General features: G+C 41.9%; 1 protein-coding gene across 1 annotated transcript; it reads right to left on the reverse strand.

Moving 5' to 3' along the window:
* Positions 1-270: 270 nt before the first annotated feature.
* Positions 271-16931, reverse strand: lamc2 (laminin, gamma 2). Its single transcript, XM_041841378.1, has 22 exons — positions 16718-16931; positions 15147-15320; positions 14777-14897; positions 14454-14578; positions 14223-14354; positions 12255-12444; positions 9584-9696; positions 9108-9323; positions 8668-8844; positions 8245-8478; positions 7961-8097; positions 6776-6932; positions 6315-6520; positions 6110-6189; positions 5866-6003; positions 5575-5719; positions 4932-5078; positions 4566-4680; positions 2488-2684; positions 2031-2192; positions 1785-1884; positions 271-1620 (listed from the first exon to the last, which is right to left on the reverse strand). The coding sequence occupies exons 1-22, from the start codon at positions 16842-16844 to the stop codon at positions 1367-1369; spliced, it is 3447 nt and encodes a 1148-aa protein (XP_041697312.1). The 5' UTR covers positions 16845-16931; the 3' UTR covers positions 271-1366.
* Positions 16932-17365: the final 434 nt, after the last annotated feature.

A 17365-nucleotide genomic window follows, 5' to 3' on the forward strand; every position in this document is an offset into this window, starting at 1 on the left:
GGTTCGTCTGTGGACATCTGAGGGGTGGAATTAAGATCAGAAGGATTGGTTGATTTGACGATGCACTTGGAGTCCAGTACAAATAGTAGGAGGCTATAAAAATGATGCAAGTAATGTTATTTTATAGACTAATCGGTCTGCTAGTTTCATAGCTGATTCCAAAAAAGACTATCAGTAAGAGCGTTGTGCCAGTAACCGAAAGGTCGCTGGTTCTAATCCCCGAGCCGACTAGGTGAAAAATCTGTCGATGTGCCCTTGAGCAAGGCACTTAACCCTAATTGTTCCTGTAAGTCGCTCTGGATAAGAGCATCTGCTAAATGACTAAAATGTAAATGTAAAATGTACACAGTGTAAGATGCTCCAGACTCACAACATTGCTTCTTTATGTGTGCTCCAAATGTAATACATGATGTACAAACTGAACTGGGTCCAATATCCCTTCAAGCTGATGGTCTTTATACATGCATCCCTTGAGTCTTTCTATCAAACACATCTCAGCAGGGTACTCCTTTACATACACAACATCAGTTCCTTTGTATTCTTCAAAGACTGGTTTAGATAAACAAGATGTAGTGGAAAATCTGATATGAAAAAGATGCATTGTCGTGGTCCTAGTTATTATGGGCCAATTTTAGTATACTATAGGTTTCATAGAACCTGAGGCTTTAATTCGAGCTGAGTGGGTTTAGATGACTTATAGATATAATATCAAGAGACGTTTGATTGATATTTTATTCTGTTCATTTATTTATTTGGTAAGTAGTCCTGAAAAATGATGTTTGGGGGAATCCTATGTAATATGAGCTACAATTGCTGGGTTGGAAATTATTTGTATGTTCTCATCTTCAACTGTGGACTGACTGGACTGACACAATATAACATCTACACTGAGTCAATCAATACCTCCATAATAAACCAAGTGTGTAACAATAGATATTTTGTATTTTAGTAAGTCCCTCAGTTGAAGAGAAAAAGAAGGATACGTGAAACACATTCACATTAATTGACATTCATTCAATGTGTTTGTGTTGCATTAAGTGGCACCTGGTTTGTATTGTTAAGAAAGGAATAAATATTGCAGTTTATTTTACAGAATACAACAGAAAATACATTGTTTTCAACACTTACTAGATCACTGAAAATATTGCTTCTCTTGAGTCTGAAACTTCACAGAAAACATTTTTTTAAATACATTTAGTTTAACACACATTTTCCTCACACATAATACCATAACACATTCAGAGTTATTTGCCAAAAACGTAGGCATCCCAAATGGCACCCTTCTCCCTATATAGGGCCCTTCTGCACTATATAGGAAATAGGGTACCATTTGGGACGTAACCTTAGATCTCTGAATAGGTGGGGATTAAGGTCTCTCAATAGGTGGGGAGTTGAAGCAGCCCTTAGGGATGTTGGCGTGGATGTCCTCCAGGTTCCTGATGTCGTCCAGGATCATATCAATATCTAGGTTGAGGCCAGACAACCTGGCCCTCTGGCCGGCTTCCTTCTCCTCCAGGTCCTGAAGCCGAGGCCGGAGCTGCTGGTTGACCTGGCCACGAGCACTGGCGATGGACTGCTCCAACTCACCCAGCCTCTCCTCGTCCACACTGCCTGGCTCACCTGTTAGGAGAGGAGAGGAGAGGACCAATGGTCAGCACCAGCTTAAATCATAATGTCATAAAACAGAGGTAATATTAAGATAGGATGGTGAGTGAAATTAGACAAAAACACAAGTGGTTTTGTTTTGTGTGAGGTAACTGATTGTAGTTGTTGGGGGAACTTACCGATCATGCTCAGGAGGTTATTGATGGCCAGGAGTGTTTCTCCCACTGCATCTCTAGTATGCTTGGCATTGATGTAGGCACCAGTTCCTCCCATTAAAGCCTGAGGGAAAGAACATTACAAAGTATTACAAACATTACAGACCTTTAATTTGTGTGTGTACTGGAGTTTCACATGAATCCTTTACATTGACACAGGTTTGTTAAGGTATAACATATTATGTCTGACGGCATCACACTAAAACGGACCTCTGCAGCTCTGTCTCTCTGTCCCTCAGCGTTGGCCCTCTCTGCCGCCACTTTGGAAACAGTGGCTACCGCCTGGTTCTTCAGATCCTGCACGTCCCCTTTCAGCTTGGTGGCGTCCTTCAGTAGATCAGCGGGAGCTACTGGTAAAGAGCCGGACATTCCCTGCAGACAACAAGAAACAGTCAAATTAGCTCATTTTGAAGTTTCCATAAGAGCTTTGTAACAAATGTGGAATCATGCCTGGTAGTCTAAAATTGTAGTATTTTGGTTGTGAATAGGTCATGTCTGGAATTTAATGGGCTCATATGCATAAGTGATTCAAGACATTAACCTCATTGTTTTTTCCAACGGACATTTTCCTTCTACAGACTCTTGCTAAAAGCACAAGCTGTGGATTAGCATATGAACTCCAGTTGGATATTTCCATTGAAAGGAAAGAGTCTGTTGGTTAGGGTACCTCCAGTTGAGAGACCACAGCTTCCAGGCTGCTGACGGTGCCCAGTGCATCATTGTAGTCTCCAGACACACTGCCTATGATGAATAAGGTCTCTGAGTTGTCGCCAACAGCTTGCTGAATGGTGGCATTGATGCCAGGGAGTCTCTTTATGGCCTCGTCCGCCAAAGCCTTGTTCTTGCTGATCTGGCCGTCAAACCCTGTAGGATACAAGAGATTTAGACATAACCATCAGTGTTTTATGGCAGGTGTATCCATAGTGTATCAGTATCTAGATATCTTTTTTTGTTATACAGTTTTAAATATATTTGCTATATTTGCTATGTTGTAGATACTATGTAATAAATACAGTTGAAGTCGGAAGTTTACATACACCTTAGCCAAATACATTTAAGCTCAGTTTTTCACAATTCCTGACATTTAATCCTAGTAAAAATTCCCTGTCTTAGGTCAGTTAGGATCACCACTTTATTTTAAGAATGTGACATGTCAGAATAATAGTAGAGAGAATGATTTATTTCAGCTTTTATTTATTTCTTACATTCCCAGTGGGTCAGAAGATTACATACACTCAATTAGTATTTGGTAGCATTGCCTTTAAATTGTTTAACTTGGGTCAAACGTTTCGGGTAGCCTTCCACAAGCTTCCCACAATAAGTTGGGTGAATTTTGGCCCATTCCTCCTGACAGAGTTGGTGTAACTGAATCAGGTTTGTAGGCCTCCTTGCTCGCACACGCTTTTTCAGTTCTGCCCACAAATGTTCTATAGGATTGAGGTCAGGGCTTTGTGATGGCCACTCCAATACCTTGACTTTGTTGTCCTTAAGCCATTTTGCCACAACTTTGGAAGTATGCTTGGTGTCATTGTCCATTTGGAAGACCCATTTGCGACCAAGCTTTAACTTCCTGACTTTTTCCTCCAAACATAACGATGGTCATAATGGCCAAACAGTTCTATTTTTGTTTCATCAGACCAGAGGACATTTCTCAAAAAAGTACGATCTTTGTCCCCAGGTGCAGTTGCAAACCGTAGTCTGGCTTTTTTATGGCGGTTTTGGAGCAGTGGCTTCTTCCTTGCTGAACGGCCTTTCAGGTTATGTCGATATAGGACTCATTTTACTGTGGACATAGATACTTTTGTACTTGTTTCCTTCAGCATCTTCACAAGGTCCTTTGCTGTTGTTCTGGGATTGATTTGCACTTTTCGCACCAAAGTACGTTCATCTCTAGGAGACAGAACGCGTCTCCTTCCTGAGCTTTATGACGGCTGCGTGGTCCCATGGTGTTTATACTTGCGTACTATTGTTTGTACAGATGAACGTGGTACCTTCAGGCGTTTGGAAATTGCTCCCAAGGATGAATCAGACTTGTGGAGGTCTACAAAAATAATTCTGAGGTCTTGGCTGATTTCTTTTGATTTTCCCATGATGTCAAGCAAAGAGGCACTGAGTTTGAAGGTAGGCCTTGAAATACATCCACAGGTACACCTCCAATTGACTCAAATGATGTCAATTAGCCTATCAGAAGCTTCTAAAGCCATTACATCATTTTCTGGAATTTTCCAAGCTGTTTAAAGGCACAGTCAACTTACTGTATGTAAACTTCTGACCCACTGGAATTGTGATACAGTGAATTTTAAGTGAAATAATCTGTCTGTAAACAATTGTTGGAAAAAGTACTTGTGTCATGCACAAAGTAGATGTCCTAACCGACTTGCCAAAACTATAGTTTGTTAACAAGAAATTTGTGGAGTGGCTGAAAAACAAGTTTTAATGACTCCAACCTAAGTGTATGTAAACTTCCGACTTCAACTGTATGTGCTTTTTAGATGAGAGAATCGTTGTATTTGGTGCATGTTAATGATTAACTTACACCTGCTGTAACTGCCTGTAGTGCTGTTGAACTTCATTATTCATTCAACTGAGAAATATAAACTCTGAGATATAATTACAGTTACTGTGTGTCTGTGCTTTTCTAATATGTGGGCCGGCCTTGTCACATAATATGCAGATAGTTTATTAATATTTATACTGTGTTGTAGTAGGAATAAGACATATAGAAATGTGAAAGTCTTGTCATACCTCTGAGCATCTCCAGTGCGCCATCCACCCCATCAATGTTATCTGTGATATCCTTCAGGGCCAGTTCTGTGTCAGCCTTTGCTGCATTCGCTCTGGTAAGGAGTTGGTCATATTCCTGTACGAGAGAAATACCAACAATCAACATCGTGCCAGTTATTACCATTCATAAGGGTTAGTGAAGTCATTAGCTAATTCTACACTATTGAAATACTTCAGTTGGATAATCTATCAGCGAATTTCAGACGTTGCAGGAAAATAGTTCTCAGAAACCTTTGAAGTTGGAATATAAGATATCATATACTACCAATCCTACACAGAATGTTTTCTAAAAGCTGATGAGTGAATAGTGAAAGGCCACTAGTGTACCTGTTGAGCTGCCTTCCCCTGGACCAGGAGGTCCTCTACTGCAGCCTTGTCCTCCTGGGTGTCCTCTTGTAGCGCCTGGTACCCTGTGAGGTTCTCCTCCACCCGTTCTCTCAGGCCATCCAATTTAGCCGCCACACTGTCAATGTCCTTTTGCCAGAAACAGAAGCTCAGTCAGACTCAGTGTGTTGTGCAAGTGTAATTACACACGCACACAAATCTGTGGAGACCTGCTCTAGATTCCTCACCAGCCAGGTTTTAATTCGATCTCCTCCCCCTCTTTGCATTTTCTGCTGACTCATGTCCTTGATCGTTAATTGCTTTGTTATGTTTAAATGTAAATTAGCAAGGAAACAATTTAGAGATCTCGCTTTACAAACATGCTTTGAGACAGGTTCAGGTGCCAATGGTTAGACACAATGATTTCATAATGTTCATAGTGAAAGGTGTTGAAATTGAATGCTCTTTTCAGCTCTCTAGGACACAAGTACATTCTGTCCCTCATATTCCAGGACACAGACACTGTATATCTATCAATATTTGCCTATTATGATTTTTAAGATATCTCAGAAGACTTGACCTGAGAGTAGTCACCAAATAGAGACCAGAGAAATGAGCCTGCTGAGAGGCCTGTTCTGCTCAATACCTTGAGAGGACCAGGGATGTTCAGCTCCAGGGAGGCTATCTGCTGCAGAGTGTCAGCCGCCATCCTGCTCTCGTCTTGGGCAGAGCTGCTTAGGCGAGTGGCCAGGCTCTCCATGGCCTTCACCTGGGCTGAGTTCTCATCATACCTGACCAGAGGAAAACCAAATATAACAAATATCAATATAACAACAACAGTTCATCAATTATGTTATTTTGCAGAACATTACATGGCTGGTAGTAGAGGATATATCATCTACTGTATTTTGACTGGAGATTGACATGAGTTTCTTACTTGGTTTTGAGATCACTGATAAGCTCCCTGATCTTGTTTTCCCCTGTCATGACAGATCTCATGAGTGCCAGGGACTTCTCTGACTCTGCAAGGGCACTGTTTGCTGCCTTCTCCACTGTCCCCGCTTTGCTCTGGTGTCTAATAAACAGTTACAACATAGAGTCATCCATAGCACCACAAGTCATTTTCTGACATGGGATTCTCCAGTCTGTATGAATGGGACATGGAGGGGTGCAGTACTCACTTTTCAGCCAGGCCTGTTGCTCTCTGAACCAGAGTAGAGAGGCTGTCTGTGTCCGCTTCTGCCGCACTTAAAGGGAACTCCTAACATTGGGAATCATTAACAAGCATACATTTAGACATATTTGTCTCTCCTTACTCTCTCCTTGTTTGATGACAATCACATCAGTAACAAAAGTAGAAAACTACTTTACTACTGTATAACTCACAGCTTGTTTGATGTTGAGTCTTGCCTCTTCTAGTTTGCGCCGCACATCATTAATGAGCGTCTGAACATCAGAGACCTGTCGTTGGTACTTCTGGTCCTGCAGCTTTATGTTGTTGATGGTGTTGGAGATCGCCTGGATGTCTCTGCCTTCACTCAGCTGGGTTGTACTGATGTCTGAGAGCCGGGCCTGTAAGTCTTTCTCTGATTCTATTCAATAGAACAAAACAAAACAAGCCACCAACATGAGATCTTTGCACTTTACGTATAAACCAAATGCTTCACAAACTGAATGTGAGATACATTTGGGTGTGACAGAGATGCAGTGCATGGACGGTGCTTCACATTGTTTCAGATGCCTGACAACCATCCTGAATGGTATTAATATATGTTGACTAATTAGAAAATGAGTGATCCTTTGATCCTTTAAGTATCTACGATGTATAACTATTATGAATGACTTACCAGAGAGTGTCTGTGCATTTCTCTGCAGGTCTGTGACTATGTCCTGTGCTGCTCTGATGGCTCTCTCCATCTGGGCGTTGTTCACTGGCAGACTGGCACTCTCCTTGCCCGTAAACAGAGTTTCTATCTCCCGCAGTTTACGAGTGTACCCCTCCATCTGTGACACATTACCCAACGGGATAGGAAAGCTTTAAATAGAGCTTATGAAAGGTTATTCTCTGGTGATGGATGAAACGATAGCTGGCTCGAGGCCAGCACTCACACAATATCTGAGTCTAGATTGGTGAGATTAATTAAAGGTTAACAAAAAAAACTATTTTTTTACCTCTGCAATACTATACTGTAGGCCTACATAGTACATCCAAAATATGTAATTGGAGGCAAAGTGTGAGATGGAGCAGTAGATTCAAACCCTGAAAGGTATTCGTTATGATAGAGAAATAACTTCATAGGTTAACTGTTGTGTTTGAATACTTCAACTAGTCCTCCTTTTAATTCCTCCTCCCACACTACAGCCTGAGGGGAGGGAGAGGGAGCACCCCAAATGTCACCCTCTTCCCTATTTAGTGCACTACTTTTGACCTGGGCCCTTGGGCTCGGGTCAAAATTAGTGCACTATACAGTATATGGAATTGGGTGCCATTTGGGACACACATTTCATCCTAGTTCACAGGAAGCGTAGGCAGTGCCAGAGAGAATACACCCCGACACAAATCTTTAATTTACCTGTCAAGTACTTTCCCCTCGCAGGTAGAGGTAGTATATTTACTGAGAGGACCATATGAAGAAATGTTCTTGCAAAAATACTAATGCCAGATCACAACTTGTAAGAAGACACTCTAAACCTCTTCCTCTCGTAACAAAATCCTTGTACAGCTATTCCTTCATTAACCCACTAAGCTTTAAGGATGTTGAATCAGCGACAGGGTGAGCACAGTGAAGCCAGAACAAATATCACAGCCAGTAGCTTTATTTCTGGTCCAGTTATTGTGTCTGCGTCTCAAATGGAATCCTATTCCCTATATAGGCTAGTGTATTACTTTTGACCAAGGTCTGCATATAGGGAATAGGGTGCCATTTGGGATGTACACAGTGCTGCCATTTAATCATTGGAGAGAGCACTGTGACATGTTTGACCTGAATGGAAAAAGGAGACATTGATAAAATAATCCCAGTGGATCTTACCTTGGTCTTGACAGGGTTGAAGCAGGAGGGACATGCAGAACGCTGGCACTTCAGACCCTCAAAGCCTTCTCTGCATGAACACTGGCCGTTGTCACTGCATTTGTTGTACAGAGAGCCCTGGAAATTGCAGCCACAAGCTAGAACGCAAAATGAAAAACAGTTGTTAGAATGTATATAAAACTGCAGACAATATTTGACTGTTAGAATCTAAAGGAGGAGCTATGTGCCTCGTGTCTACGTGTGAAAGAGCTGGATTTGGGGAGCAAACAAGGTGCTGTCCTTACGTTTGCATGCCTCTGATGGCATGCTGTGGTGATAGCCATCCACACATTTCTCACAGAAGAAGCCAGTGGTATGACTCAGACATTTCAGGCACGCCCCTGTCTGCGGGTCACAGCTACGGACAGTGTTGGGGTCCACGTGCCCGTTGCACTGGCAGCGCTGGCAAGGCCTCTGGACGCCATTTTCCCCCAAGGGATTGCCATAGAAACCATCCTGGCAGGTGTGGCAACGTGAGCCTATTGAGAGTAAGGAGGGAGGAAGAGGTACAATATGAAATATAAAATCAAATATGCAAATAGCTGACATTGAATGATGAATGCCCTAGTACTCTATCCCATCTAACAGCCATAGTCTGTGGCTGTGGTTGTGTCCCAATTGACACCCCTATTCCCTATATAGTGCACTACTTTGTGACAGTGACTCACCAGTGGTGCCAGGTGGACAGAGGTCACACTTGACCCTCGTGGTTCCTGGGCTCACAGAGCAGGCAGCTCCATTGGGACAGGGACACTTCAGACAGGAGCGTGGCTGGGCAGGGTCATTATAATACCCCAGCTGGCAGGTCTGGCGACCAGGGGTCTCATCTGCAGAGTAACAGTCTCCTGTGGAACGGCACAACACAAAATCACACACACACACTTTCATCAAGACATTATTTGTCCTGCATTACATTTTTTTCATTATATATGAACATTGTATTTTCAAGCATTGATTTGAATGTCTATAACTTATCCAGGGAAGGGTATATTACAAAATGAGGTTTGTCCTGATGAAAATCAATCAAATCTCATCATTAATAGCAACATAACAAAATATATTAACACAAACATACAGCAACACTTGGACAAAGTTAAACGTCACCAACCTGTTTCAGAGTCACAGCTTCCTCCTCTACAGCTGCAGGGCTCACAGGAGCTGTATGGACCTTTGCTTGGGGAACTTCTCTTATACCCTGCAGCACACCTCTCACAGAACTGGCCCTCGTATCCTGCTGGGCAGTTACAGTTCTGGACCCAGGCAGCAGGGGTACCGGCCCCCTGACGGGCAGACTCCATACGAACGTTGTCAAGGTAACCACGCCCTGCAAAGGACAATAAGGTATTGAGTTTTATTGAGTGATTGACAAGAGATGAAGAGAAGGCAATGTGTTGAGGATGTCTACCATTTTTGATAATTGACTTAGAAAGATTACATAATAAAAATATGAATAAACTACTGAAATAAACTCGATATAAAACTGTTCCAAAGCACTTATTTACAATCAGGAATGACTCCAAGGATCTGTTTATGCAAAACAGTAACCAATCTCATCGTCTGAGTCATACAAAAATAAACACTCACCATTTTCCCCAAATGTCCCACGGATTTTGATGGCAGTCAGATTCTGGAGGAGTGTTTGAAACTGGAAAGATGAAAGGAGGGGGCTCCATTTACTGCTCTGTTGCTCATCTAGTCTGAGAATGAAAGACACAGCAAGCAATGTTTACCCAAGACGTGCACAGATTCATAAAGCATGAGGGAACATCAGTATTATGCTTATGGGTTTCACAGTCACACAGTATACCACCATGTCCTTATTACTGTAATTATTCCTGTAATTACATTGTATCTATTGTAATTATTCATTGTTACACTGTATATTTAGCTTATTATGAATATGAGAATAAATATGGAAACATATGTATTTACGGAAGCAAAAACCAGTGTTGTTACTGTACTACGATTATGGTCACGATGATGTGGTTTATGGTGCAGTTTGTTGTGAGACAGGATTGGATTTGACCAATTAGAGATAGGCTGCTTGCCAACCAGCCATTTACCCTTCATTGTAATTCATTTGAATCAGACAAGCAGATGACCCTCTGGCTTACTAACTGTTATCAAGCAAATACATTCAATCAGTGTGAGATAAACATTGACCCCTTCACACTCCACAGCCACAATGTGAAATTGTCTATAATGTGTTTCTCAATTGTTATGTCTTTGGCATCTATCTCACTATTCACACCTGCCTACTTATCTCCTGCAGATCAAATTATGTTTGTACCTGCCCTGAGACAGACGGTTTCCAATCAGTCGGTACACTTGGTACCCCCATAGCTGTGTGTTGGACACAACTTGACTTTTTCCACATTTTGTTGTGTTACATTTTGAGTGTCACTGATCTATACATAATAGCCCATAATGTTAAAATGGAATTTTGTTTTTTGAAATTAAAAAAAATGCATTAAAAATGAACAATTGAAATTTCTTGAGTCAATAAATATTCAACCCTTTTGTTATGGCAAGCCTAAATAAGTTCAGGAGTAAGAATGTGCTTAACAAGTCACATTATAAGTTGCGTGGACTAACCCATCTCTGTACCCCACACATACAATTATCTGTAACTTCCCTAAGTCGAGCAATGAATTTGAAGCACAGATTCAACCACAAAGAGCAGGGAGGTGTTGCTATGGTTTGCAAAGAAGTGCACCTATTGCTAGATGGATAATAAATAAATAAAACAGACATTGAATATCCCTTTGAGCATGGTCCAGTTATTAATTTTACACTTTGGATGGTGTGTCTCCTGAGTGGCGCAGTGGTCTAAGGCACTGCATCGCAGTGCTAACTGTGCCACTAGAGATCCTGGTTCGAATCCAGGCTCTGTCGCAGCCGGCCGCGACCGGGAGACTCATGGGCGGTGCACAATTGGCCCAGCGTCGTCCAGGGTAGGGGAGGGAATGGCCGGCAGGGATGTAGCTCAGTTGATAGAGCATGGTGTTTGCAACGCCAGGGTTGTGGGTTTGATTCCCACGGGGGGCCAGTATAAAAAATATATATGTATTCACTAACTGTAAGTCGCTCTGGATAAGAGCGTCTGCTAAATGACTAAAATGTAAATGTATCAATACACACAGCCACTATAAAGATACAGGTGCACTTCCTAAATAAGTTGCTGGAGTGGAAGGAAACTGCTCAGGGATTTCACCATGAGGCCAATGGTGATTTAAAACAGTTACACAGTTTAATGGCCGTGATAGGAGATAACTGAGGATGGATCAACAACATTGTAGTTACTCCACAATACTAACCTAAATGACTCCACAATACTAACATAAATGTCTGAGTGAAAATAAGGAAGCCTGTACAAAATAAAAATATTCCAAAACATGCATCCTGTTTGCAATAAGGTACTAAAGTAATACTGCAAAAAATGTGGCAAAGAAATATACTTTTTTGTCCTGAATATAAAGCGTTATGTTTGGGGAAATTCCAACACAACATATCACAGAGTACCACTCTTCATATTTTCAATAATGGTGGTGGCTGCATCATGTTATGGGTATGCTTGTCATCGGCAAGGGATAGAGAGTTTTTTTTAGGATAAAAAGAAACAGAATAGAGCTAAGCACATGCAAAATCTTAGAGGAAAACCTGGTTCAGTATGCTTTCCAACAGACACTGGGAGACAAATTCACCTTTCAGCAGGACAATAACCTAAAACACAAAACCAAATATACACTGGAGTTGCTTACCAAGATGACATTGAATGTTCCTGAGTGGCGTAGTTACAGTTTTGACTTAAATCGGCTTGAAAATCTATGGCAAGACTTGAAAATGGCTGTCTAGCAATGATCAACAACCAACTTGACAGAGCTTGACAATTTTTTAAAAGAAAAATGGGCAAATATTGTACAATCCAGGTGTTTAAAGCTCTTAGAGACTTACCCAGACTCACAGCTTTAATCGCTGCCAAGGGTGATTCTAACATGTATTGACTCAGGGCCTTGAATACTTATCTAATCAAGGTATATTAGTGTTTTCTTTTCCATAAATTCAAAATATATAAAAAATGTTTCTTCCACTTTGATATTACAGAGTATTTTGTGTAGATCGTTGGCAGAAAATGACAATTCAATCCATTTTAATCCCACTTTGTAACACAACTAAATGTGAAAAAAGTCAAAGGATGTGAAAAATGCTAGAATCAAGCTTATCTGTCTAGCAAGGTGCTCTGCCTGATTCCCACCTGAATGTGTAGGTGATCTTCTGTCCACAGGGGACGATGGTCCTCAGGTCTCCCAGGGAAGCTGCCACTCTCAGCCCAGATCCCTCCAGCACCACATCAGCCGTGGACGGGTGGCGAACCCCTCGGTCCAGCCTCAGGGAGAAGGATATGTTCTGACCGTAGCTCAGCTCCTGGTTTCCCAGGTAAGAGTCTAGCCATCACAAAATAAAACAGAGCACAAGATCATTTTAGGATCATAATAATTGATGAATGGTAACTTTAAACTCATTACAGTCTAAGCCCTGTCTAAGAGAGAATGCCAAGAGTGTGCAAAGTTGTCATCAAGGCAAAGGGTGGATATTTGAAGAATCTCAAATATAAAATATATTTTGATTTGTTTAACATTTTTTTGCTTGATTCCATATGTTTTATATCATAGTTTTGATGTCTTCACTATTATTCTACAATGCAGAAAATAGTAAAAATAAAGAAAAACCCTTGAATGAGTAGGTGTGTCCAAACATTTGCGGAAGGACAACATCGGCGGATGAGACGCATCCAATGCAAAAAAAGATATCTCTAGCTTAAATGGACCAATTTTTATGGGGATTTTTGTATTATGCTAATTTGATTTCCGCGGGGGCGCAGACATCGACTCTAGGGGGTTATTATTAAGGAAGCATGTGATGTAACATATACACTACATGACCAAAAGTATGTGGACACCTGCTCGTCGAACATGTCATTGCATAATCATGGGCATTAATATGGAGTTGGTCCCCCCTTTGCTGCTATAACAGCCTCCACTCTTCTGGGAAGGCTTTCCACTAGATGTTGGAACATTGCTACGTGGACTTGCTTTCATTCAGCGACAAGATCATTAGTGAGGTTGGGCACTGATGTTGAGCGATTATGTCTGGCTTGCAGTCAGCGTTCCAATTCATCCCAAAGGTGTTCGATGGGGTTGAGGTCATTTCTGTATGGACCTCGCTTTGTGCATGGGGGCATTGTCATGCTGAAACAGGAAAGGGCCTTCCCCAAACTATTGCCACAAAGTTGGAAGCACAGAATCGTCTAAAATCTAATTGTGTGCTGTAGCGTTAAGATTTCCCTTCACTGGAACTAAGGGGCCTAGCCCGAACCATGAAAAACAGCCCCAGACCATTATTCCTCCTCCATCAGACTTTACAGTTGGCACTACGCATTGGGGCAGGTAGCATTCTCCTGGCATGCGCCAAACCCAGATTCATCCGTCGGACTGCCAGATGGTGAAGCGTGATTCATCACTCCAGAGAACGCGTTTCCACTGCTCCAGAGTCCAATGGCGGCGAGCACCACTCCAGCCGACGCTTGGCATTGGTGATCTTAGGCTTGTGTGCCACTTGAGTGCGGCTGCTCGGCCATGGAAACCCATTTAATGAAGCTCCTGACAAACAGTTATTGTGCTGATGCTGCTTTTAGAGGCAGTTTGCTTCCAGAGGCAGTTTGGAACTCGGTAGTGAGTGTTGCAACTGAGGACAGACGATTTTTACATGCTATTGGCTTCAGCACTCAGTGGTCCCGATCTGTGATCTTGTGTGGCCTACCACTTCGCAGCTGAGCCGTTGCTGCTCCTAGACTTTTCCACTTCACAATATTAGCACTTACAGTTGACCGGGGAAGCTCTAGCAGGGCAGAAATTTGACGAACTGACTTGTTGGAAAGGTGGCATCCTATGACGGTGCTATGTTGAAAGTCACTGAGCTCTTCAGTAAGGCCATTCTACTGCCAATGTTTGTCTATGGAGATTGCATGGCTGTGTGCTCGATTTTATACACCTGTCAGCAACACGTGTGGCTGAAATAGCCGAATCCACTAATTTGAAGGGGTGTCCACATACTTTTGTATATATATTTTAGTTCGATATTTGTTGGAACGAAAGGTAAAGTTTCTCCAAAAATAAGAGGGTACAGAAGTCAGGACTAAGAGCGGAGAGCAGGGAGCACTCACCAGGGGCATAGAGGTAAGCAGGCATGATGTCTTTGGAGATGACCTCAATGTCTTTGTGAGTGGGGGACCAGCGGAAGTGGACTTGGGATGGGGTCACACCATGAGCTGTGGCCGCTCGCCACCCCTCAGGCCCTGAAAAACAGAAGATTCACACACATTTAATAACTTAAAATGAAGTATATTTCAGGTGTTTATTTTATGTTTCGATCAAGCGTATGGGTGTTAACTTACCATTGTCGAATGTTGAGGTGATTGTGTGGACTGAGTAGCCCTTTGCTGGGGAGCACTGAGACGAGTGTCCATAGCAAAAGCAAGGTAGAGATTGAGCTGTCACTGAATTGTCAGTGAGCTGACCACTGCATAAGAAAAACATGAACACACATTTGAATTAGTCAATAATTAGTCAATCTTTATTCTAAAATTCAATAACGAAAAGCGAGGCAATACAGTAGATCCTTTTGAAGTCCTCTCAGTCCTTTCATTTTATGCCCCTATAATTCCATTGTTGTACTTAACAAACAGTACAATGCAGGTGAATGTAAAATGTATTTTACCTGTTAGCACAGCCATTTGAGCTGATAGGTGTTCCATTGGGGCATCGGTCACATTTCTCCCCCTGTGCACCCGCTCTACAGCTGCAATGTCCTTTACTGTCACAGTGTGAGCCTACGGAACCTGGAAGAAACCACATAGACACCAAACATCACCTCACAACCTAGACATCTGGGAAGCCATTATCAAATACACCAGGGACCTTATTCATAAAGAGTCTCAGAGTAGGAGTGCTGAACTAGGATCTGTTCCATGAAATCTTATTATTATGAAATCTCATTATGATCTAAAAGGCTAAACTGATCCTAGATGTGCAGACACTTTTGAATATGGGCCCAGGTATGGTTTTCATTTCATGTTCTGGTCACTCACCTATAGGGCTGCAGTTACATGGCAGACACCTGTCTCCTGCCCTCTGGTGGTGGAATCCCTCCTTGCACCTCTCACAATGCCTTCCCTCTGTGTTGTCTTGGCAGTCCACACAATGGAGGCCCCCAGAGTCAGGCAGGCAATAACGTGACTTTCCATTGCATTCACAGATGTCTGCTACAGGGGTGACATACACATTGTTAGGACATTTGTGAGCACTGTGTTTTAGATGAGATCCAATCTTTTCTAGAATCATAAAAACATAAATCTGAGTATATTTGTCAGCCTATGGGATAAGCAGTCTGCCCCTCATAAATTCCCTTGAACACCATGAAGTTAGCTATTGCCCTTTGACAGTCACATAAAATGTGAAAATGTTTTATTATGTAGGCTACCATCTTTATACAATCTAAGGGGGGGTTGGCAGTAGCACAGCCTCAGTCTTTTCTCACAGTGATGTAAACTACTGTCAGCAGGCCCAGATCTCATAATACCTTGCTCCCACTGTGGGCAACACCATGTTTGCAATCGAGCAAATGTCTGTTTGATTGCTATGGTAATGGTTTGTATCATCATAGCGAACCCATACTGCCACAATCATTTGACAACCATTTTCCCAAGCATAAGCTATCCTGAGGATATCATGTTCTCATTTCACACACTAAATGATCACTTTGAGGAGTTCCTGTGGTTATGACAGGCTTCTGCATGTAGCCGTTTTTGTCGATTGGGTAATATGGAAAGGTACACAGAGCTCAGAACCTCATGTCGTCATGCCCTAAGAGGAGATAGACTTTACCCATTATCACGAGTCATTGTCTGCGTCCCAAATGGCACCCTATTCCTATTTAGTGCACTACTTTTGGGCAGGGCCCATAGTAGTGCACAGTATGGGGAATAGGGTGCCATTTGGGACAGAGATATCAGTAATGCAGTGATTCAGGGACTCCAGGTCGATATGGTTGCCCAAAGGCTTAACAAAACTCACCTCAGCAACTCCAGGACTTAATACCTATATCTGCCCCACCTTATCACCTCACCACACAGTAAGGATCAATAGAAAGTGTTGATGATTTACTCTCTTCGCCAAGAGTACCACAAATAAACATATCCACTTTCACATCAAGATCTACTGTGAGACCTTCATAGACTATAGAGGCTCTGTAGTATTATCATGTTTCATGTAAACACAAACCCCTTTCTCCTAAAAGCATACCTGTATTAAATATCATTAGATTAAATGTGCCATTTTAATATCTACTACTATAGCTACAGAGACAGAATACACAAATACAGGTATACGGGAATACAACAAGTGCTGCAGGTAGGCCAATTAGCTAAGATAGTGTTTTGTAGGGTATCTGCTATCCTCTTGAGTCTGAAAGAAGTCAAATAATTCTAAATGCATGTCCCCAATATCGAAAGCAACAACCTATTTAAGGATGATGATGCCTGATTATGTGCAGAAATATCTAAAATAATTTAGCACAGAGGGATTTTGAATTTTGAATAATTAATTATTACATTATTTAAGGCTAGCAGAGAGGAAAGATTAAAAGGTAGTAGACACTCACATCCTCCATAGCTGTAGGTTCCTTGGACAGACAACCAGGTACAAATAGAAAGTCCACACAGAAATATCCAACTGCTCTTCATGGTCGCAGAAACTCTAATAGGAATGAAGTACATCAATATTCTCATATAAGAAGAATCAAATTAATGGGCTTATCAGGCTGGCTACACCTGATGCTTCTGCCCAAGATACCCAGGTGAGCTTCTTTTAACACCTCTCATGTGGTAGGCTGTGGCACGTCTCAGCTGGAAGGTTACTCACTTGTGATTCAGCGCCAACACACTGGCTGTGCCCACTGTCTCACAGGAAATGTCTGGTTCTGTATCACTACTGTGGACATTGTCAAGACGTGAATAAAGGGGAGTGTTGTTTGATGCAGCATGAAATAGACAGTCACTCGCTCAAGGTTATTAAATACATTTTTACACCCGCTTTACAATTCAGTAGACATACTCTGAAAGAAAATGTCCGAATGTGAATCAAAGTGATTCTACCTGGATTATAATGCTTGTGTATTTTCACCTTTTCAGCAAAAGCATAATTACTAATCATCTCAAACCAAAATATCTAACGTAGGTAATTGTTGCCAATTACTTTGACGGGTTTGGTATTGTTCTGCTGATGATTATAACTGAGTAGCCAAGAACAT

Source organism: Coregonus clupeaformis, chromosome 21 (genome assembly GCF_020615455.1).
Source record: "Coregonus clupeaformis isolate EN_2021a chromosome 21, ASM2061545v1, whole genome shotgun sequence".
NCBI classification, from domain to species: domain Eukaryota; kingdom Metazoa; phylum Chordata; class Actinopteri; order Salmoniformes; family Salmonidae; genus Coregonus; species Coregonus clupeaformis.